The 24,100-nt window shown below is 35.2% G+C and overlaps 1 protein-coding gene across 6 annotated transcripts; it reads right to left on the bottom strand.

The window, feature by feature from the left end:
• Nucleotides 1-76: 76 nt before the first annotated feature.
• LOC109075707 (collagen alpha-1(XXIII) chain-like) lies at nt 77-22,808 on the bottom strand. Of its 6 annotated transcripts, none has more exons than XM_042769933.1 (13): nt 22,658-22,808; nt 21,378-21,385; nt 20,333-20,359; nt 13,949-13,975; nt 13,261-13,287; nt 11,692-11,718; nt 11,057-11,083; nt 8,187-8,258; nt 7,441-7,557; nt 1,969-1,995; nt 1,838-1,864; nt 588-641; nt 77-174 (listed from the first exon to the last, which is right to left on the bottom strand). In XM_042769933.1, the coding sequence occupies exons 1-13, from the start codon at nt 22,677-22,679 to the stop codon at nt 97-99; spliced, it is 540 nt and encodes a 179-aa protein (XP_042625867.1). In that variant the 5' UTR covers nt 22,680-22,808; the 3' UTR covers nt 77-96. The 6 variants fall into 6 exon arrangements, with proteins under 6 accessions (XP_042625867.1, XP_042625868.1, XP_042625870.1 ...); XM_042769934.1 differs by lacking the exon at nt 8,187-8,258 and adding an exon at nt 8,476-8,523 and having other exon boundaries at nt 22,658-22,802; XM_042769938.1 differs by lacking the exon at nt 8,187-8,258 and adding an exon at nt 8,476-8,523 and having other exon boundaries at nt 113-165; nt 22,658-22,738.
• Between the last annotated feature and the right edge of the window lie 1,292 nt (nt 22,809-24,100).

Below are 24,100 nucleotides of genomic sequence, written 5' to 3' on the forward strand. Positions count from 1 at the left end.
TTGATGTTACCCATTTACAGTAAGCCCTGTCTTTGTAGGATATATATATATACATATACACACTCACACACACACACACACATAACAGAAACAACTTCACCCAGCGCTCACCTTTAAGCCTGGCAGACCATCGGTTCCTCTGTCACCCTGAGGACCTGGCTCTCCCTGCTCACCCTGCCAAAAGCATACAGAGCATTTAAAGTAATATAGAACAGATCGCAGAGAGTAATACTGCAGCAGACGATGCTTGAACAGAGCAGTCGGATCCATATGAAGCCCATTACTCTATGAAATCATTCTTATTACACCGCTAATGATTAAGTAATGGTCAGAGGCTATGGTGAAATCAAGCACATGATCAAATAAAAAAGAAATGCTGAGATGATTAAATAAAACTGAACCTATGAGACTAAAGAGTGCAAAGATAAAAATACTCAGAAAATGAATAGGTTAAAAATAATATTGCTTGCTTATTTTGTTGATGTCTCATATTTAAATACCAAAATTGAGGAAAAGGACCTTGAAAATGCTTATGACGGGTTTATCAATATTCTGGAGTCAAAACCAGAGGAAGAAGGACCTCTGACCTTTGGCCCTGGGGGTCCCTGTGGTCCTGGGTAACCCTGATCACCAGCTTCACCCTGTAAAACAGTTTATAGAGATTTAAAGACACTGAACACATAAATACGATTTAAGGGGAAAAGCAACAGAGATACAATATTGTGACGGATCAAAAAATAAAAAATGCAGGATGGGGAATAGGATCCGTCCATCAGTTGTTGAGTGGATGGAGGCAGATCTGAATGTGAGCTTGCACTTTTACTATCATTGAGATACTTTTATAGTATTTGTTAATATTTTAAATTAGATTTTACTTTTAGATTTTATGTTTTCATTTTTATTTTAGTAAAAGTCTTTTTTTTAATACATCTATTTAGTTTTCAAAGTTTTTAAGTTGGTTTACTTTATTGCAAGTTATTTTAGTTATTTTCAACTTAACTAAACAAAAATTAAAAACAGTGTATTGGAAACTCCCTATAATCTCTCTCTCTCTCTCTCTCTCGTTCTCTCTCTCTCTCTCTCTCTACAATCATTTAAAATAAATTACATATCCACCACTATCACACAACAACAATACCTACAAATAAATAAATATATATATATATATACATACACCCTATTTATATTTACCCTATTTACTTTCTCTTATTGAAAACCATGTATAATTGCACAGTAATCCAAAGAAAAATGTTTGTCTTGGTAATTTTTCAATGTAAAATCTTGCTTCTCGGTTGAAATAAGCAAAAAAAAAAAAAAACCTCTGGTACTATAAATAGCACTTTTCAATTTTTAAAAAAAAAAAAAAAAAAAAAAAAAATCACCTTCATCCCCACAATTTCCTTATATCCTTTTTCACTAAGAAATAAAATCACATTACAGAAGTAAAAAATATTTCATGCAGCTTCAACACGATGGCTAGAACATACTCACATACAGTATGTTTCTCATCTTAGTCTCACACACAAACATACACATGTACTAAAACGAAACTGATATTATACATTAAAAGTAATTCCAGTGAAACCGGCAGAAACTAATTCAAGACCCCATACAGATGTCAGTGCAACCAGACGTCAGTGTTTAAGGACAGCTGTAGTCAGCAAGCACTTACTAGCGCAAAGGGCAAAACACTCAAACATGCTGTTCATATTTAAGCCAAAAGGAAAGAATTTAGTCTTTTTTAGAAAATTGCAAAACCAAGACATTTTCCTAAAAAACAAGAAACATCCTGGTCTCAAGGATGAGCACACACAGATTTTATGTGCTTTAAACTTACCGGTTTTCCTGGTAAACCGCTTTTTCCCTGCAGAGAGAAAACTTGTTTGAAAGAAAGTAACATACAGTAATATAATGTGAGCCATGAAGACCATGACCATGTTCATCAGAAACAGTGCTGGTTCCACTCACCTCCATTCCTTCTTGTCCAGGAGCACCCTAGAGAGACAGAAAGTATTTAAGAATTACTTTAATACACCAAACTTTCAAGAGGTACGTCAGAGTTTGATTGATGCCAGAGCTCTTTTTTAAAAGACTGGAGAACCAAATGTCATGTTCCAATCCTTAAGTTGCTGTGCAGCATTATTAACATTAAATGGCTTGCTGGGTTGGTATGAGTTTCATGTTAAATATCAAGTCATGTCACATTTATTTGCATAGAATTTGATTTGCGTCAGTTCATGTCTTGTGATGTGAAAAACTGCATGTTTGTAAGAAACAAATCCATCATTGAGACGTTTTTAATTGAGTCCTCTATCCATAATGTTGCTTTCTCAAGCAAAATAGTTGTCTTGTCTGAATATATGCACAGATCAAGCACCATTTATAAGCAAAAACAGTCTAAAACAGTTCTAAACAAACATGTTGGTGGATTTTGATATGAGAGAACAACAGGGGATAGACTTTTTCACTGGAGATGGCATTATTATGGATTATGGACTTGTTTTTTGGCCAAAAGCAATGGTTTATAGTTAAAATGCCTTAATGATGAATTTGTTTCCTACAAACACAGAGCGTTCCACTTCACAAGACATTAATTGATGGACTGGAATTGTGGATTACTTGTGTTTTTATCAGCTGTCTAGACTCATTCTGACGGCACCCTTTCACTGAAGAGGATCCATTTCTTGAGCAAGTGATGCTAAATTTCTCCAGATCTGTTCAGATGAAGAAACAAACCCATCTACATCTTTGATGGCTTGAGAGTGAGTACATTTTCAGCAAATTTTCATTTTTGGGTGAACTAATTTTATGAGCGAAGCCACTTGTCAATTTGAATTTTCCTGCCATCCATTTCTTATAAACCGTGAGGATAGTTTTACAAAATTTGAACTACCTTTTTAATTTTTACAGCATTTTTTTTATTCTTACAGGGCGTCTTTGTAGAGACAGGTGTGTCTGTCATTTAACCAATAGGGGGCAGTGATGTACAACTTTGCTTATTTTGGTTGAACGTTTGCCATCAGATATCAGGCACCTATAGCAAACACCTGCTCACATTAATGCAAAGTTATCATTGGTTTATTATAATTTTATAACAGAATTCAAGGTTTTGATAGTCTTTGTCATACACAGAGAGCAAAAAAAATAGTGTACATCTGCATGCATTTTTTGGAGGATGTGCTGGGTGAATGTATTAAGATATAAACTTAAGATGATGTCAAGCAATGCTTTTCATTTTGTAATCGATATTCTTGTCCTCATTCCGTACCTAAATTATTAACAGAATGAGTGAAGACATGGCACACATATGCAAACACACAATCAGATGTAGTATGTCAAGCAGACTTCAAAGCTGGTATTCAGCCACAATACAGAGACATAATTTTCTGTTCCCTGTCAAAAATGAACAAAACCAGAGGAAGCGCTTGGGAAAATCAGAAGCACTATACTATTCGCTTTCCCCATCCTTCCTTCGAGCTGTGCTTCTTAACAAGGTGGTTTTGCCAGTGAAAAACACAACAATAGGAGATAACTAGCTAGCAAGTTGCTATGTTAGAGAAACATCTGTGACCAACATGGTGCAGATTATCATAGATTTCAGCTTTCATAAATTGTTTCTTTACACACAAGCTTGATGACAAAGTAAAGCTGTGCAAACAGAACATGTCTCTTTGTTTAATCCACAAGACTCGAATGAAAAGCTCTACTTCTGCCAGCACAGTTACACAGACTCTCTTTGTACATGTGCTGTTATAGCCTACTATGTGTTTTTAGACTCATCAAATGATATCACAATTGTGTTACTATGCTTGAAATGGGTGTTGGTACCTCCCTTGTTTGCCAAAGGTGACTTATTAGATCAATTAAAAAAATTAATATAGTCACATTTCATGTACTTAATGCATTTACCTGTTTTGACATTTTGTGTTTGTGTTTGTGTGTGATTCCCAAAGACTGGCCACGATATAATAACATTATATATTATACTACATCAATTAAATTAGTATACATGTATTATATTTTTATACATATAATGTTACATATACACAAATATACATATTTAACATTATACATACATATACTGACATCATTATTTCTTTTATTTTTTTGCCTATACCATCCAACTTTGATTTGTTGGAAAGCTATTTTTCTTTCTGAATAATTTTTCAATGTATAATTTATTCCTGTGATGTCAAAGCTGAATTTTCAGCATCCATTACTCCAGTCTTCAGTGTCACATGATCCTTTAGAAATCATTTATATTGCTGATTTGCTGCTCAAGACATTTCTTATTATTATCAATGTTGAAAACAGTATTTTATTTTGTGGAAACTGTGATACTTTTCAGGATTTTTTTGATTAATAGAAAGTTCAAAAGAACAGCATTTATTTGAAATATAAAGCTTTTGTAACATTATAAATGTGCTTACTGTCACTTTTGATCAAATTATTACATCCTTGCTGTAAAAATGTATTAATTTCACAAAAAATTCTAACTGACCCCAAACGTTTGAACGGTAAAGTGTGTGTGTGTGTGTGTGTGTGTGTGTGTGTGTGTGTGTGTATAAACTATAGTTTAATGCAGATAATCCTGAGTAAATGAGATTCCCCACATGTTTGCCAAACCCCCAAATGTCATGTAAAATCAAGCAAAGAGAGTTTGGTAATTTAAAATGTCAGTCAGACGGCCTCTTCATATATGAATGAATGCTTCTTGGCCAGAATAAGCTATAATATGCTACAGATTTACTGCTGATAGTCAAAACCTTGGCTTGTGAACTGTCTAATAATAGCGACATTACAGACTGCTACAGAAGAGAGTAAGTACTGGCAACTGGCCATTTCCAGTTCACTTTTAGTCCAAATTAAGCTGCCTTTATGATAAGAAATTTAAAAAGGGGACCTAAGGCGAGAAACGTGGGGAGAACTGTTCCTGAACCTGGATTCGTGTCATATCTCATTTCGGGACATTTACTGTAGGAACAGCAGAGCTTGTCAAGAACACACTGTGGCCGTGTCTTACCCAAACCAGATGAGTCTTGAGCCTTAAAATCTATATTTGGTTTAGCTTTATGTGATTCGCAGCACACTGGCATAGACTGTGGTTTTCAAACTCCCCGCCGGGGGAATGATGAACTGGATTTGCCCCTTTCCCCTCTAACCTATCTCTCTCCATCACCTCTGGCTGAACAAAACACAACAAGGCCAGAGCGGAGCAATGCTAATGCCTTTAACCTTTAAAGTACAACCTGTAACTGTTGTAAACCACAGGCTGCTATATTACAAAAACAGCTTCAGATGATAAATCCAATTGTACAATTAGGCTCCCCTAAGTAAAAAAAAAAAAAAAAAAAAAAAACTTTGGTGCCCCCTTGGTAGTTGGTGCCCTACACAGTTTGCTTATTTATTTATTTATTGCAGTTTTTCAAATGACTTGAGCTGAACAAACACAATTCTTGAACATTTTGTCACAACTTCATTTCATTATGTCTTAACTTTATTATGTTTATGCTAACTTAATCATTCTTTGAGACTACATGAATCATTTTGTTGACATACAGTAACTAACTGGGCAGTAGATTTATAGTTCCCAACATGCTTTGGATGGGACTGCATTCAGAGAGTAAATTACAGTTTTTAAAAATTGACACTAAAAGTGGTACTTGAGGCCCACTCAGTGAAACCATTCACTCTTATACCTAATCTTTAGACCAAGTCTGCAAAATTACACTATCACAGTACGTGCTTTAAACTCAGTTTGCTATTGTAAACGTTTTGCATTCAAAACTAACATTGCCATTTAAATGGCACACTCATTTACTGATGACCTACACCTAGTCATCATGTGTGAAAACACTTATACATCATTTGTTACTTAGAAATCAAAACTCAGTGTTTTGGGAAATAAATTATTTTTACCCCCTTACATTTCTGTTTACATTGTATATATAATTATATGGGTGTATGTGTGTGTGTTTGTGTGTACAGTACATACATACATAAGCATACACATACAAACACACATACATCTATATATGCATACAAGCCAAATCATAAAGTCAACTTCATTTTTAAAGCATTCTATACAATATAGATTGTTACACAGCAGCTTCATAATAGTATCAAATTCAAATTCTGCTGTAAAGCAGCTCTAACAAGTCAATAGTGTCATTATACAGCTCAGGTCGGATCAATATTGATTCCGTTCAGTTGCTGTGTAACTGTGTAAAATTCATCAGTTGTACATACATACTGTATATACAGTGTTTATGTGCATATTCATGTTTGTGTGAGTGCTATGACAAACTCCTGTGAACTACACTGCACTCTGAACAAGCAAAAGACACACAAGAGTAGTGTTTTACATTTTTCACATCGGTGTGTAGTTTGGCTTGTATGTGGCTAATTATTTTATGTTTGTTTGTACAGTTACTTTGCAAAAATACCATTTTTAGAAGGGTACAATTAGTTCTGAATGAAGTGTTCACTTTTGCAAGATATATGTGGTTTTGCATGATGTGTGTGTGTGTGTTGTGATTTTGTGTGAAGAGTTTTGAGAAATGGAGCCATGTGTAAGCACTTTTTAAAAACTAAGTGTAATTTTATGTTTTTCAGTAAAGAGAGATTCAGTGTTTAATGTTCAGTCATGATGGAGTTTCTATTATGCTTTTGAGTTTTGTTGTACAGACCTAAACTACATGTAATTGTATGGAATAGTTCCCTCATTTGATTAAGTTCATTGAACAATTCTTATTTTTATTTTTTTTTTAATTTTTGTGTATATAGAGCAGTGCTATTGTGTACAATGGATCCAAAACATATTTTGGTTCCATTGATGTTTAAAAGTCTCTGCATTATATAATAAAATGAGACAATTGTACATTTAATTCAAGGTGTTACTTGATGTTTCTTTGTAATTATTTGTGACATTTATTAGCAATTTCTTAGTGAGAATTGCACCAGTTGATTTTCCCGTGTGAATGTTATCTTTCAAACAAATCAAAATAAATAAATAAATAAATAAGAACATACAAATCAAATGTGAAGTAAAAATTAACCTACACTGACATAATATAAAATATTCTCTGTCAGTTAGTTGAGTTTTGATATTTGAGCTGTTCATTCAAATAAGATGCTTTTTATAAGGGGTCATATCATGCATTATTCTCCCTGATTTGCTGTAGCCTGTACAATTTTTTATGAGATGATCCTGTGACGAGTGGGGCGGGGCTTTATGTTGTTGTTATATTATGTTTTATGCAGCAGTCGTCCGTGAGGGGCTGCTGCTTTTACTTTACTTTCATTTTGTGTTTGTTGATTTGTTTATTAAAGTTAAATGTTCACCGGTTCCTGCCAACTTTGTCACAGACCCCTTTAAACAAGGAAATGCACAACATTAAAGGCATCACAGAAGCAGATAAAATGAGAGGAGTGTCTTACTGGTTCTCCAGGTGGGCCGCGGGGACCATCCTTCCCTGTGTTTCCTGGGGGTCCTCTTGCACCGGGTGCTCCAGGAGGGCCTGGAGGTCCAGGTGGGCCAGCTTGTCCTTGATCACCCTGATGAAAACATACAGACATGTGATATAGAATAAATTCCTCAAGTAAGTCACAGCAAAACATAAGCACAAATAACATTCTCTTTTTTTATTTGGAAAAGTGAATAAAAGAAGATGTATTAAGATTCATTAGCACAACTTCTTTATTGTATATAAGTCATTTGCCTTTTGTGAATAATAATAATAATACATTATTAAATAATACAAAATAATTATGCCTCTAGCACTGTAAAAATTATTTTTCAAAGTTGTAAGTCAAACAGATAAATGGAGTGTTTTACAAGAAAATAATATTTCAGACTTTATTTGTTACTTGCTGTTTTATATCTATATATATCATATATATATATATATTAAATTTAAATATATATATATAATTATTATTATTATTATTATGTGGTAAAATATGACCCAGATATCTTTTCGTGAGATTCACCCTGCATCAGCCTCAGCTTTCTCAAACTTGCATGCAACGCTCTGATCCTTCACACATGGATGAGCTCATTTGATTGTAAGTATAAGACACACAAACAATAACACAAGCAATCACGCAAACTGACATGGGTTAAAATCGAGGAAGACGAAGATCTAGTAAGGCGAGTGTCTGCACATGCCTTGCACACATGCTACCTTCAGCATACGCCTCTGGAAAGTGGGCTGATCGGCCGAGATGTAGCTGTGATCGTAACGAGGAAAGACCATCTATGCATGTGAGTCCCCAATACAAAGAGACAGGAAATCCCCGGAAAAACAGATGGAGGAGGAAAAGACAAAGGAGAAACAATAAGACAATTGAAAACTTCAGTTTGAGGGATAGTGAGGAAACTGTGCAAGATCTCAGGGGCCATGAAGGGAGACAGCCTTCCCAGACAAGGAGTGGCTTGGAAATGAAGGCTATGGCAGCAGAGAAGAGACAAACCTTAATGAGAATCTGATTACTATGCAGACCTGCATGAGTGCCATGACCCTGCGAGAGGAACAGGATGGACAGAGGAGCAGAGATACACAGACCAGTCATCAAAAAAGCATTAACAGAGCATTTCGCTGCCACCAGATTGTGAAATATCAAATCCAGTAAAGCACTTTGCAGGATTTTGGTTGATTTAGCTTTAGTTCAAGATACACCCTTCTAATGACAGATCTATACATAACGTTCAGACCAATTATTTTTGACTATTTTGAAATAAAAGCAATGAAACACTGTGTCTCAAAATTTACCACCATCCTTGTCAATGCACAGTGTGCCTTTCAAAAGTTTCAGTAAAACAAAAAGGTTAGTAAAATATTTTTTTCTTTATCATCAAATCTGCATATATGAAGAATTTCTGAAGGATCATGTGACACTGGATAATGTGATAACTGGAGTAATGATGCTAAAAATACAGCTTTGCATCACAGGAATAAATTACATTTTAAAATATATTAAAATAGAAAACACAGTATTACTGTATTTATTGTATTTCTGATCAAATAAATAGAGACTTCTTTCAAAGACATTTAAAAAATCTTACTGATCCCAAATGATGGGATACATTTTCTGTCATTTTAATTCACTTTAGTATTTTTATGATTCTGTTAAAAAAATGTAAAATAAGTGTTTATTTAAATTAAGCAATTTTATCTCTCTTTTATTTATTTGCTGTCATTATATAACATAACATAACATAACATAACATAATACAGTATAATAATTATGACTAAAATCCCATTTCCTTACAGGCTCCTGTGTATACATCCAATATATATTGTTGAGTTCTCATTGGATATGACTGGATCGGTTATTCAAACTCATGCCATGTCATGAAAATTAAAAACAATACTTGCAATTTTAACTTGCTCTAAATACGGACTGCCTGAATAGAACTGTGATTCAAATACAAAATGACCAAATAATGTCAAATTGTTGGTCTTGCCACCCTGAAATAACACTGGACAAAAACCATGGTTTTATTTTTGTTGTCTTAAATCACATTGGTCTGAACAACATATTTATGTTCACTGGTCTCTGCAAACCACAATTTGAGGGCTGGATTGTGCTGACAGCAGTAACAAAGAGCTGCTCGAGAAGCACAGAGAAATGTCACATGCCTGCCGCAAATGATTTTCAATAAGGTTGTGCCGTCCATGTAAGGAAGGATGTCACTTTTTTCTCTCGCTGAAATTGAGAAACTGACAAAATTATTTTATAGCTTTTCACTTATTATTAAATTGTATTAAATGTTGCAGAAAAACTTTGGCAAAGTTAAAAAGCTAATTAAAGTTAGCTTCAAAAAATCGGAGAACTAAAGCCTTGCAACAGAGAAAGAGAAAAAAAGAGCAAAACAGAGAGAAAGTAAGAGTGACACAGCATGTCGATGCCAGCGTGAGCATGAGGGTTGAGTTAGCAGGGATGTGGTGACCTGAGGGATGCTTGAGGTTTCCCACACTGCTGCTTTACTCGGCACTACACACACTCTCAGCTAACTAAGCTTCCCATAGACTTCTATTGTTCTTACATTATATAAATTACGCTAATTATATTTTCAGCAGACTAACCCCAACCCTAAAATAAAACTTGTGGCACTTTTAGAAGAAAATAAAGACATCATTTACTTTGTATATTTTCTTTTTGAGAGCTTCCCCACAGAGAGGTTTGTTGGATTTAGCTGGCCTGTAGACATTTTTCATTTTTGTGCTCTGAAACATGCAATCAACACACATATACAGATACACACACAGCACACTCCTTAGTGAATCAAAATAGATAACTCCCATGATTGTTTCTTTTAAACATACAAGAGGAGCAGGATATGTATCAGAGCACTGTTCAAGTCATTTAAAAAAAGTACAATTTTATAATATGATTACGTTTGAATGTATGTGTGTGTTTATACTGTATATAAACCATTTTTATTTATATAAAGTATAGTGATTAATTTATTAAATAAATACTCATTTTACAGTGTATTAAAAAAAATGGAAGTTGACACAAATGTTGGTAAATTGACAAAAATATTGGTGAATTTCGAAACACACAGGGCAAAATGAACACTTCTTTGTTTAATGATGATCATTTCAAAATAGCCAAATATTGACCAAATAATCCTATGTTTGGATTGGGGCCACTACTGCCACATGTGGGTGTGGTCACTCTAAAAAAATTACCCAACCCAATAAAAAAAAATATATTTTTTTTTTCTTCCCATATCTACTTTAGTTACCCATCTCTCATATCTGCCCATTCATGTATTGCCACTTCTTTGAATGTGTGTGAGAAAAATAATAAAGAAAGATCAATACAATAATAGAAAGAGTGAATGCTGAATGCATTCAGCCCTCTGCCACACACAGTTCAGCCCTTCAGTTCTGATTTATGATGTATCTTCATAAATGTGATTAATATCTAGTCAGGCATCACCCTCATTATTCTGAGGCACATTTGACATTCTGTTCCTCTGACTGTAAGGGAAAGTATTAATATATAAATTTATTCAAAGTGACAGAAGTATGCGTGTACTGACCCTTGGCCCGGTGTCTCCTTGATCACCCTACAACACAAAAAGACAAGAAATACAATTAGCAACACATGAACTATAGTAAAAACTAGATTTCTTGATATTCTGAAGAGAATTTGAGTGGTTCTTGACTGTGTGTGGATGATTGCTAAGGTGCCTATGTGGCTGTTTGCAATTCGTCTGACCCACTAACCAGCTGAGTTAGCTAATTTAATCAGCCCCAGTCATAATTTAACCTTTATATTATAACAAGAGAGCATATAAATGAAATCAGGGCAGAGGCTCTGTTTACTAATTACTATAAATGAGGAACACTGATCCGGGAGAAAAACATCCTAAGGCTCCATGTTTTTGTTTTGTTGTGCATATACTTTTTTTTCCACTCAAATCAGGAAAAGACTTCAAGACAGTCTTCATTTAACACAGGTTTCTTGTTTCTCTAATTTCATGCCTGACACGGTTTATATCCCCTCCAAAACATGTGTTTGAATACAAAAGCCAATGCAAATGAAATTTGTGAATTGTTTTAGAAATTGGAAAACATCTGTTTGCTGAATGAAGCATCCTGTGTGTGTGTGTGTGTGTGTGTGTGTGTGTGTGTGTGCCGTACAATACTGACAAAAAAAAGATACTAAATGTACCTTATCTCCTTTTGGTCCTGGCAAACCCTGGAAATAAATGAGTTGGGTGTGATGATTAGACAGATTGTCCAAAATGAAAAAATGGCATGACCAAAGTCTAAGGGAAAATACAGCATAGTTCAAAAACATACCATGTGAACCATAAGTCAGTCACTAAGAGTCTTTACTATCTCAGTATCCTCTAACTTTCACATGTATCTCATCTTCAAAGTTCTTTCTAAGTCATCTTTTTCCAAACTTAAAGTACAGGCTGCACCTCACATCTGCACTAGATATAGCTGTAATCTTTGATCTTAAAAGTCATTTGCAAATAACATGGTCAAAAGTCTGGGAATATGATGAATGTACAACTGACTGAACATAAAGAAACTGGTTTGAGTGAAAGTATGTGAGTGGAAATGATAGGGAAGAGAGTCTATGGCAACCTTCATACCACAAGACAACTGCAAAATTCACATTTTCTGCTCAAATCTGTTATTTTTAAGAGCTTGTTCACATGACCTTCTCACTGTGACCCATTTCAGACACTGGTCTGAACCGACGAGGCTTCAAAACTGATCTACATGTGTAAAACACATTGCTTTGAAAAACAGAGGCAATGCTAGTGAAGCTGATGCAAAGTGCATGTTGAATAATTGTGAGGGTGAGGAGGTGAAAAAAGGGGGAAATTGTAATAATGAACCTCAGTGCTGTAAAAACATATTTAAATTAAAACATATTTTTTTAATCAATAGCACTTTTAACTGCAAACTGTTTTAGTTTATCTAAAAAGTGGTTAAATTAATTAATTAATTAATGTGTGTGTTTGGGTGGAGTAAAATTTTAAACGCTAAATTAATTACTGTTAACACTGAAGTCACATTGCAAAAGTGCATTTCCATGATTTAATTCCACATATGAAAGTAGCAAAGGCTCTTGATTCTTGCTGTTCACACTGTCATCTAAACAACATCTGTGTCACATGTGAATTAAATCTATATTCTATGATGCACATCAGTTATATGCGTCACAACATTTTCAGCCTGAATAAGACCCACTTTATGACCACCTTAGACTTTCTTTCATGCGAGTCAAAACAAAACAACTGTCTTTCACAGAAAGCCACAGAAGAATGGCGTTTTGAGGTGGTCTGCTTTCCAGAAGAAGTGGTTTACGTTACATTGGACAAACAGGCTTTCCTTTGGCAGCGCTAAAGAGCGCGACAGGGTTCATAAACGACCGCCTATATGCAACAGCACAAGCTAACAATGATGAATTCGCTCCTTTTGGTGTATAATCCATTACTTCCATCTGATTTGTGGATAGACATACAAGGTAAAAGACACTTTGTAGTGTGTGACCCTATATCTGAGGTGATAGATGGCTTGAAAACTTAAATAGGAGTTTAATCCCCCTGATGCCATGCAAAAATAAAACCATAATTCCTCATGCACACAGTATGAGTGAACAGCTTGCATATTTGTGTTTATAACTTACTTCCATAAACCTACTGTATGAAGTAGCACTTACTTGTCAACAATATAAGACAATAACCTTCACAGCACAGTATAAATTTAAAATTGTATTTACCTGGCTTCCTTTAGGTCCAGGGATACCCTGCAAATAAACAAATCAATTATTAAATTTCTAGTCAAAAAGAGTTTAAAAGAGCCCACCTCTTAAGTCTCTATTACACTGTGGTCTCTAATTATGGTTCAGGTCCCTCTTGCAATGTAAGTCTGTCATTTTTTCAGTTTTTTAACATCCACAAGTCATAATTCTGATTGCTTAGTTACACAATTGAGGCATCATTTATATATGCAACATAAACACAGATTTACATGACAGATTTTGTCACTGGGGTGGTACCATAAGGTACAATGGCTAAGACATGTCTTTGTACCTTGTTTACCCCTAAATGGTACATATTAGTGCCTTAAAGGTACATATTATTACCTAAAATGTACATATTAGCATCTTGTGAAAGGGTACCATCTCAGTTACAGTTGTATACCTTTTTTTCTGACAGTGTAATAGTTAGTGTTTATGAGCAATAATAATAATAATAAAAAACTAACAATAAGCTTATGTGATCAAATGAAAGAAGCATCAACTAAAAGTGACTTAAATCATTTGAAAGCCAAATTTGACTCATAAATTCACATACTACATTGGAAAGACAGATTAAATGTCCAGTAATGTGAGAATCCAGAACCTGTTTTCCAAACACACACACACACATTCTCATTATGTTTCTTTAAAGCTCGGGAATACTCACAGGTTTGCCATCCAGACCGAGTGGACCCTGAACAGTGGAAAAAGAGAAAAACAGACTATTAAACTCCAGGAGTCCACAGACAGCTGGTCATAAAAAGGGAAAGTGCAGATAGACTCTGAGGGGAAGTGTGAGGGTTAAATCAAAAGATAAAGAGAGAAACAAAGATTTAATTTAAAATGATCATGTTGGGCCATGATGTCACTATTCTATTTTTAATATGAGGACTGGAGCCAGATCAGTTTCTTACAATCTTGTTATTGCAACCAACATTTAAGATTAGACTTCCAGACTTAGTAAAGATTCAACTGCAAGTGTAATCAATGATCTAGAAAAATAGTTGGGCATTGTAGTATCCTTGGCATTTTCATGTGTTTTATCTGTTTTACTGATCATATAGCTATAAATAAAAGACATTAATGTTGTTTAAAAAATCAGTTTTAATCAGACCAGGAAATTAAAAGCTGTGCAGTTGTCAAAAATAGAAAGGATGTGCCAAATTGGCAGAATAAAATAAGTTATTATTTATTTCGTAGAAAGTTTAATAGACTGTATGGGACTGTAACAGGAGCAACCTAGTGTCCATTATAGACACTCATCTGAGAAGTTGTGTAAAAGTAAAAGTAGCAGTGTCAGATAAATCACATACTTTTGAAAGAATTGTGGGAGGTCATCAAAATGCCAGAGACCTTTGAACTTTGAAGTAGCTTTTCTTTTTAAAGTTTATATTTTAAACTTGCATTGATCCGAAACTGTACTGTATTTCCTTCATGTCATTCTTTGAAAGGAATTCAAAATATATTAATTTGCAGGCCAGAGTTCACCAAAAGAAAAATTAGTGCTCACGTGTTTGCGTGCATATGAACTGAACACAAGACAGGCCATTTAAACTTCAACGAAGTGTCTGTACCCAAAAGTAAGAGAACATCCTGGGCTAAAATAATGAACACTAAGCTTCTGCCTTTGAATAAACAGACAAAAGATGTACGAGTCTATTGTGGACAATAAACAATCCCTGATTTTAAGCATTCCCAGAGGTATGTTAAGGACAGGACGTTTGTTTTGAGGACGTGCTAGAAGCTCTAATCATACATCTGGGAGCGTTTACATGGCTTGCTCTCTGCAGTGTCTCCTCATGCTGAGCAGACACCATGTGCTCAGGTCAATGCCAGCGGACTTCCTGCAAGAGAAATGAATGAATCGGCTAAGACATTTAACTCTGATTTATGACCATAGTACTCAGGGTCTGAGACCTTTTAAGTTCATCATTGTGAGGAGGAGATCGGTCTTCCCACTGGTCACTATTGCTGGGTCTCAATCTGTTGACCCTCAGGGCCAAAGACTCTTACAATTGTAATTGAATAATCCATCAAAATTATCAGGGGACTAAAGGTTTTCTTCCTCAAAAATCCCAGAAACATTACCAAAAAAGAAGCCACTCTTGAATTTTCATGGGCAAACATCACTCACATTAATCCAAGAATGTATCCTTCAAATTTCCAAACATCCTGCTATCTGCCTCTCACCAAAGGTCCATATGGATGCCACACATGAACTAACACAACTCAATTTATGACCCCCTGAAGCGTGAAGGTAACCATGAAAAAATAAAATCCATCCGTTATTCCTAAACCTGCTTTTCATTTCTCTCCTGCAACATACTCACTGGCCAAACTAAGTGCAAAACCTCCAAGAAAAAACCTCTTAGAAAACAATTAAAAGAAGATCAATCCTGGATATTTTATTTTGTTGTGTGCACCGCTGAATTCCAAGGAAGAACAGCGGGAAAACATACCAAAGTAGCACAGATTCACCACATTTATTTAACCACAAAGTGCAAAGGACTGAGAAAGAGGATTCAGATTACCAGTAAAGCCTCAAGAAAATGAAATAATGACTTTTTTGTCTGCTGCCCTTTGCCAGTGTTAAAGTTTTTCAACTTTGCTATAAATCGTAAATTCATCACAGGGTAATCGAAACGCTTTGAGTTCAGGCCTACAAAAGCATTCCTGCTAAAATTGGACTTCGTGGTGGGCTCAATGGTGCTTTGTGGGAAATCTGGAGGGATTGTATCGATAGGCCCTTTGAGTCAAATCAAGACTTAGATGTTTTAATCAAAAGAATCTTTCACAGGTTTTGACTGCCTTCACCTACTTAAGAGATTGTGTTTGGGTTGGACAGTGTAGAAACGTCCCATCTTTCATTGCCAATATCTGGTTTTAAGTCCTTAAATGCAATGCTACTTTTCCAGTAAAAATATCAAAATGTGATTTACTTGAAGAATAATGCACAAGACATTAAGACTTGTTTTCAGAGAATATATATCAAATTCAATTTGATTAAAGATTTTTCTTATCCCACTTGCAAACTGTTGCAAAAAATTGAATCACAAACCCCATAAACCCACATTTAAGACGAACAAGACAAAAATACTCAGCATCTATTGTGTAAAAAAATCTATTTTGTAAAGATCTTATTGTGAACAATTCCTCCATGTATGTGTTTTATTTGTACATTTTACAATTTGCTTTTTTTTTACCATATCATGTGGTCTCATCAACACCCACATCTCAAAATCCAACCAACAACCAAAAGATAGAACAAAGTCCCTGTCCTAATTTTTACATTTTTGATCATCCATTACTGTAAGATGTACAACACAAAACTATGTCTTGCTACTTATTGAATTTCACAATTTTATTTCCTAACAGAGAAAGAATTTAACCACTTTAAATGTGATAGAATTTGTGATAGTAGGCACGATGTGTAATACATAATATATATAAATTTGGACAGCGTATAGAGATGTATTCTATGCAAACCCCCTAGTTGTTCAGGTTTCATTTTTCTGCCTAAAAGTACCACAATCTCATCCCTGTGTGGCTCTGCGAGGCAAGACGACCCCTCATCTGGATCCAATGTCCATGAAGTCTCCACGTCTCTCTGTTCTCTTTTCTTCTCTGAAGGGAATATCGTTTATTGGACTGCTTTATACTTCAAGTACATGGAAATACTTTGGGATATGTGACATCCATTTCTCTCCCACCGGGCTGCCAAGAAAGATGTTCCTGAACTTCAAAAAAGAAACACTACCATGTCAAGAATATTCATAGAAAGCCTTCATATGGCATATTTCCGTTATTCCGTAACAAGAATTGTTATATTAGACATTTCTAAAATAGATTTTTACATTTTCTGGAGAAAACAAAAGTGCTTTGTGTATTCATACAACTCCATCTTTGTTAACAAGCAGTCCCTATCCTTGACCATACAACCTCTTTTTTTTTTGACATGTTCTGGCCGGGTTTTCTAAGGGGCTGTTTACACGACTCCATTTTCAACTAAAAATAGAAAACTTTCAATGCCTGTAAATGAGATCATTCTGAAATTTTCAGCAAAGCAAAGGAACAATGTCTACATTTTTAGTACATTGATGTTATGTATTTTCTGTTAATCCCACCTTCTTGCATTTCATGACTGGTCAGTTATATATATTGGTCAGACTACATTTCAGTCCTTACGTCTGAAAACAATAAAACAAAGCCAAAACCAGGACATTTTAAGAAGTTTAGAAATCCTGGCCAGGACATGTTCAGAAAAAAGAGTCACCCTCTCCATCACATGCTCAAATCCAAAGGGATTATTTATGAGAGAATCTAAACAACAGTCTCATGAGAGCGGTTCTCAGCAGCGTCTGCATGTAATACAGTCTGTTTACACGGCCTCAAATGAGCACAGACAGCATGTGGGCACCACCTGAGCTTATAAGAACAATGGCAAAGCATCTACACACATGTTGTGTTCACACATGTGAGTAACATAAACCCAGTGCAATTACAGAGCAGAATCAACCTGGATCTACCTAGATTCCATCAAATGTATATGCGTACACTTCCTATTTAGCTCCTGTTGCTCATCAACTAAACTCCTTACGGTTAGTGAAACGATGTCAATTCTTTACTTGAAATCATCTGCTTTTTGTCATTAATAATCCTCGCCATATGACGTAATTTAACACAAACTGTTTGTCAAACTAGTTTACAGGATAAGAACAATCATGTTGTGAGGGAGTAAAGGGGATTGTTTAAAAGATGACTATTGCTGGTGAACAGAGAGAAATCACTAGCGTATGTTTCACAGTTGCTGGCCGAAAGCATTCTGAGATTGCGTTGTACACCATAAAGGATGTGGATTTGGGGCGAGTTCACACACGCACCTGTCGCTGTGTTTCAGATGCTACAGAGGCTTGGCAGAGGCTAATGGATGCGCTCCAGTTTAGGAAATCAGATCCACTCACACATATTGAGGTGTTCTACTATTGAGCCCAATGAGGCCAAACAAAGTGCCAGTGTAGCCTCAGGTGTCTTTTTTTTTTTCATTTACATTATTGCAATAAATAAATGTAATTTAAATTTATGTTTATGAAACTGTCATTAAAAAGACTTTAATAACAATAATAATAATGAATTAATTAAATGAATTATTAATGTATTTGAAAAGCATGATTTTCATTACTTTACTATATTAGCTATTTTACTATAAAGTAAAAGTAAAGTTAATTTATGATTTTAGTGTATTTAAATGATCAGTTCATTGATTTCATTGTGTCTGAACAGGAATTTTACTACTTTACTACAGTAATGAGCATGAGATTTTATTCCTGTATTTATTTTTGCATAAAAATGTATACATATGTTTACATATATACATGATAAACTATTAAAAACTTTTGATTAAAAAGACAAATACTACCCATACCTCAATAATTATCAAGAATAACATTCAAAAACACACACACACACACACTCTAAAACAAACACACACACACACACACACACACACACACACACACACCTGTCTATAATTAACCACAGACTTTTCCCGGCAGACGTACAAATCTGGGAAAACTGGGAGTGTACCTCTGATACTAATTGGCTGGGCATGACTGACCCAGCCTGGCATAGACTGTTATCTAGAGGCTGATCTTACAGGAGATACGCCACAGCATAACAGTACAGACATCACTATGATTTACTGCAACGATAGTAGAGATAATGGGTACAGAGACAGGAAGTGGTAAAGTAATACATAATATCTGCAGTATAATTGGCTAAAGAGGCACAGTAAGGCTTACTCAGAACTCCCAGACAAATATACTCTTATTGAACTCATACTTCACGCCGCGAGGTGATTAAGACTTGTTAACTAAACATCTCTTGATATCTGGAGCCAAACCAACCAAACCATGGGGTCCACAGTTAAGATCCAGACAAAACAAGGTACAAAGCCTCATTCGCTTTGTGACTAACCACAATCTGACCCCAGGTTCACCTTGACATGGTCCAGAACAGCCTGCTGCTTATCATTCTGCTGTCTGCTGTTCCACTGACAGCCACTAGAGGCCACCAGACCACTTCTACAGTAGATCATACAATCACACCAATGATCCAATTCAACTGGAAATCTGTTTGGACCCCAAGAACTGATCTCATGTTTGTATCTACATAAACAGAGGTGCTGAAAAATACTATTGATTGTTTGACTGGGGATTGTTTTATAAATGAAATACAAGATTCAATTATTATGACTCTCAGTTTACCAAGCAAATGCTTTTCTTTTTATTTGAACACAAACAAACTATTCTAATCAAAGTCCAGTTATCAGAAAACAATCATCAGATGTGTGATGTACTTTAAGAGATCAGAGTACATCTACATCTACATGTCAAAGTTCACATGTGATGTTTTGTCTACGCCCGATTCATTTCTAAACGCCCGACTGCTTTCCTAGTACTTTCCATTTCAGGGTTCAAGAAACCAGGAAATTATAAACTAAAAGTCCTAAGTGTTTCTGGCCTGCTGTCCCGGACACACATTTAGCCAAAGGGACGAATCTATAGTGGTTTCAACAGAGAAACACCATTACAGCATAATTAAGCCCAGGAGCGCTTTCACTCTTTCCAGGAAACTCAGCATCATTATCGGCCTTGTTGCTGAAATAGCAGCGAAAGAGATCCATTCTTAATCAGAGATGATGATATCGATGATGAAAAGTGTTTGAAACTTTTTAGTGCTTACTTTAGACACTATTACTAACACTTCTCTCACTGCATAAGCTGTGTAATTCATATTCCTCTTAAAAATATATATTCTATGACCCTGCGGACAAAAATATGTTTCAAGAACGATTTGCTAAAACGTTCTATGTTTTGTTTTGTTTTTTAGTTATGTGGAAATTCTCTGTTAACTGATATTTAGTGAGACAGAAATGAAAAAAACAGAGATGAACAGCAAGTCAACTGGATGTGATAGAAGCAATTAGAAAAAGAGCTCCATAAGATAGAGATTAAGACCCAAGAAGAAACTAGATCATTTAAAGGAGATTTACCGGGTAACCGTCTCGCCCAGGTGTGCCCTGTGCAAAGAAAAATGTGATATAATGAATAAATATAGACCTACAGTAGATAAAAAAAGATTACAAATCCCAAAGTAACATCATGACAGATTTCATAATCTCAAGAGAATCTGTTCAGTTTAATAAAAAAAAGGCAAATATTTTAAAATCCAGTGTTATAAAAAGAAAACTACTGTAAAATATTCTCATTGACCAATCTGAACTCGAAGAACATACACACATTCCAAAACTTAAATAGAAAAACACAACCTGTCAGTCTTTCCGCAAAGTGAATCACTGTTTTATGTGTTTAATAGTTGAAATAACAGCACTTTGTTGGATTATAAGTGAAAAATGTTTTAGGGTTTCTTAACATTGCAATAGACTTCTGAGTAAATAAACTGGTGGACCTCTGCTCTACAGAAGACCACAAACTAAACGTGAAAGTTAGCAAACCAACCTAAACTGTTAAAATGTTGAAAGCTGTCACATAATTTGACATCTGCAAGCATTAAACAGATCAATGAAATCTTCATGACAGCCTGTTAAAAATATGGATTAGAAGCCACATATCTATTTGTAACAAGGTGTTGACAGCTTGGTTTTAACCTAAATCTAAAGCAGGTGACAGACAGTTTGCAACCTGTTCTTACGCTGTGTTACACTTTTTTTGGATACCAGAACTTTAATGTTGGTTTGAATATTCTAAAACTTTAATATCAGAAGCACCAGATATCCTACAGCTTTAAGCTTGCGGCAGCTCTGAAGTATTCCAGAACTTTTTTTTAAGATTTATTCTGGAATCTCAGAAGAATGGTAATTCTAGCATGCTATTTTTTCAATTGAAAGTTCTAGAAATGTAATGTCAGATAAACTGGTGCAAATATTATCAAATGTAGAAAAAAAAAGATTCCAGAACTTGAAGGGTGTTTCTCAGGTTTTATGTCTCACCCTTTAAACATTTTATCAGCCTTACCACAATACAGAGCCCATATCTGCAACATGTCAATATTTTGAAGTGTGAGGACAAGGTACTTACTGGGGGTCCTGAAAAATAAAAGAACAACAACAAAGAGACATTTAAAACAATCCAAATGTCTTTAAACTTTCAGTTTAACTTCAATAATAACACAAAATTACACTTAACAAAAACCTCTAAACCTTTTTTTCTGAAATGTTCATCAGATAAGCATTATGACCCTCAGAGAAGAAAAAGAGGTTTAAAAGATGTGTTGAGGTTTTACGAGGCAGAAAGTTGTTGGCATTTACTCGCGTCTAGATGCTGGCAGACTCTTAAGAGTTTAAAAGATAATGTTCACTCAGCTCAGTCAAGTTCTGACCATTGTGAACGAAATGGCCTCACCATTTGGAAAGCTTTTAAGAGTAAGATGTTGAAAGAGAAAAATAATGAGAATGTGTTTTACGGTTATCAAAATTGTTTAGTAAAAAGATTAATCGTTTAATTGACGAGGGTTCTAATTAAACGAGCGCTTTTAACTTTTGAATTATCATGGACACTTACGACCTGCCTAATGTTTGCGCTGATTAGTCTGCTAAATATCTTCCAGCTTTCCAACCATATTTTCTCCCTCACACTAGAGAAACAAACAGACTGTTGTGCAATGGTGTTGTCTTAACATTCGACTCTTCCTGCCCGCTTCACGACCCAAACTACAACAAGCAGGCACAGCAAAACAGAACCACATCTAGCAGACTTAGTGACAAAATGACCCACTATCTCTATGTAAATAAAGTGTTCTGCCAACGTTTGAAGTTCCTCTCCCAGGGCAGCAGTGCTGGAACAAGTTTGAAAAACAGATGTAAAGAATTGTCATTCTGTCCAAATGCCAGTTGTATGGGAACGCTGTAATCTCAGATTTAATCGGATATGGTCAGAAGGTGAATATAGGTTCTGGTGTATAAACTGTACACATTCAAAAGATAACGGATGTTTTTAGGTAAACACTAACTTAAACTTCACAAGCTATACTGATGGCTTCTTCTGCAAGTGACGTGACAATGAATGATTCTTTTCATTAAAACCTCTCTCAGTCTGTGCCCTTGAGAGCCATATGTGTGTCCACCGCACAGCTCACTTAGAAATAGATCACCATCTTACTTTGTATGGCTGAGTCATCATCAGTCTGAGTTTAATACCTCTGAATCATCTGAGGGTCTACGGTGAATCAAAACCACATTCATTGAAGACTTCCTCCCAGTCACATCTAATGTTTATGAATTAGGCACACTGGTAACAATGTTTATAGAAAAGGGCTAGACATCAGGCATGAGGAACATAAATGAAGAGATTGCACTCACCAGGGTCGCCTCTTCTGCCCATCCGGCCACGTTTCCCAGGAGGACCTGAAGTCAGGAGAGATGTGTAATGACTTGAAAAATGTCTTATATAAAACAATTTTTGTTTCTTTTTAAATTACTGAGGTTTCTGAGCATACGGATTGATTCAAATTATTTTCAGATCAGACCTTTGTAGAATCCTGTGAGAATGCTAAGCTTAAGTTATAATGAACTTAATTAAAATATATTTCAATTCCACAAAGAAATGTCTGGGTTACATTTGACAACAAACTAAACTAAACTATAGTAAAAAAAATTGAAGCATTTTTAGTAAATTTTAGTAGATTTTTCATGTTATATTATTTTCATGACAATAGAAGAATGTCCGTTATAGTAATATAGAAATTTTGCTAAATTTAGTTTTGATTAAATTAGTACATTTTTGTTTAATGTATATTTCATTAGTTTTAGATTAAACAACAATTTAAAACTAAAACAATACATCTTACCTAGACACAGATTATATATATATATATATATATATATATATACACACACACACACAACAAAATCTTAGCCCTAGTCATCTTACCTACACACACAACATATATATGTGTTTTTAGATATATGAAATAATATTTTTTGCTTCAAAAAAAAAAAATATTATCGTTAAATTTGCTTAATTGTTACGAAAAAAATTGGTAAAATACAAAAAAAAAAAATATTATCTATAAATGTAACTATTTTCTTTATGCTAAATATTTTTTATTTATTTTTTATTTTGGGATGAAATATGACCTGGACATGCCGTGACAGTTTTCATGAGCTTCACGCTTATAGAAGTCCATATGAGCCAGACTTACACAGTAACTTGACCTAGGCAGTAGAAAGGTGTAAAAACAGCACTACATCTGTGATGCAGAGACCAGGACGATTTCATCTTAAAATGATCTGGATTAGGTGCAAATCCATTGTTCACAGACAAATGCAGATGAAGTGTGCATATCTGTGCACCTCGCATCACTTCCTGTTCGTGTATATGAAAGTCAGAACAAAGCGGCTGAGGGAATACCTCCCAGACGGTAGCCAGGCCCTCCTCCTCTCTGTTCCTCTGGTTAACCGATTAACCCCTTCTTCTCTCTGTCCCCTGGGCACTAAATCACTTCCATCAACCTCTTTCCCTCCTCTCTTCTTTAGGTACTGTGAAATAGAAACCATACCTGAGCGAGGCAGGAGAGGGGGATGCTAACGAGCTCGGGTCGCAGACACACTTTTCTTGTTGGCATTATTGTTATTGTTCTAGGTTAATCAACCGCTGCTGATTCCAGCCCTATTAGAAAGATTGTCAAGAAAGGGTCTCATGGTTTCACTTCCCCAGTGCGGTTCACTTTTGCTAAATCTAAAGCATCCGGCATCCTTACAGGAATGTTCAAGGTTCAATTCAACTTAATGGAACAGTTCATC

Source organism: Cyprinus carpio, chromosome A14, assembly GCF_018340385.1.
Source record: "Cyprinus carpio isolate SPL01 chromosome A14, ASM1834038v1, whole genome shotgun sequence".
Lineage (NCBI taxonomy): Eukaryota > Metazoa > Chordata > Actinopteri > Cypriniformes > Cyprinidae > Cyprinus > Cyprinus carpio.

Coding starts and splice junctions, on each gene's coding strand:
- LOC109075707 (XM_042769933.1), bottom strand. CDS start 22,679: ATGGGCAGAAGAGGCGACCCTG. Junction 13,976..20,332: donor CTGGGCGAGACGGTTACCCG/GTAAATCTCCTT, acceptor TCCACTGTTCAG/GGTCCACTCGGTCTGGATGG. Junction 13,288..13,948: donor TCGGTCTGGATGGCAAACCT/GTGAGTATTCCC, acceptor GTTTATTTGCAG/GGTATCCCTGGACCTAAAGG.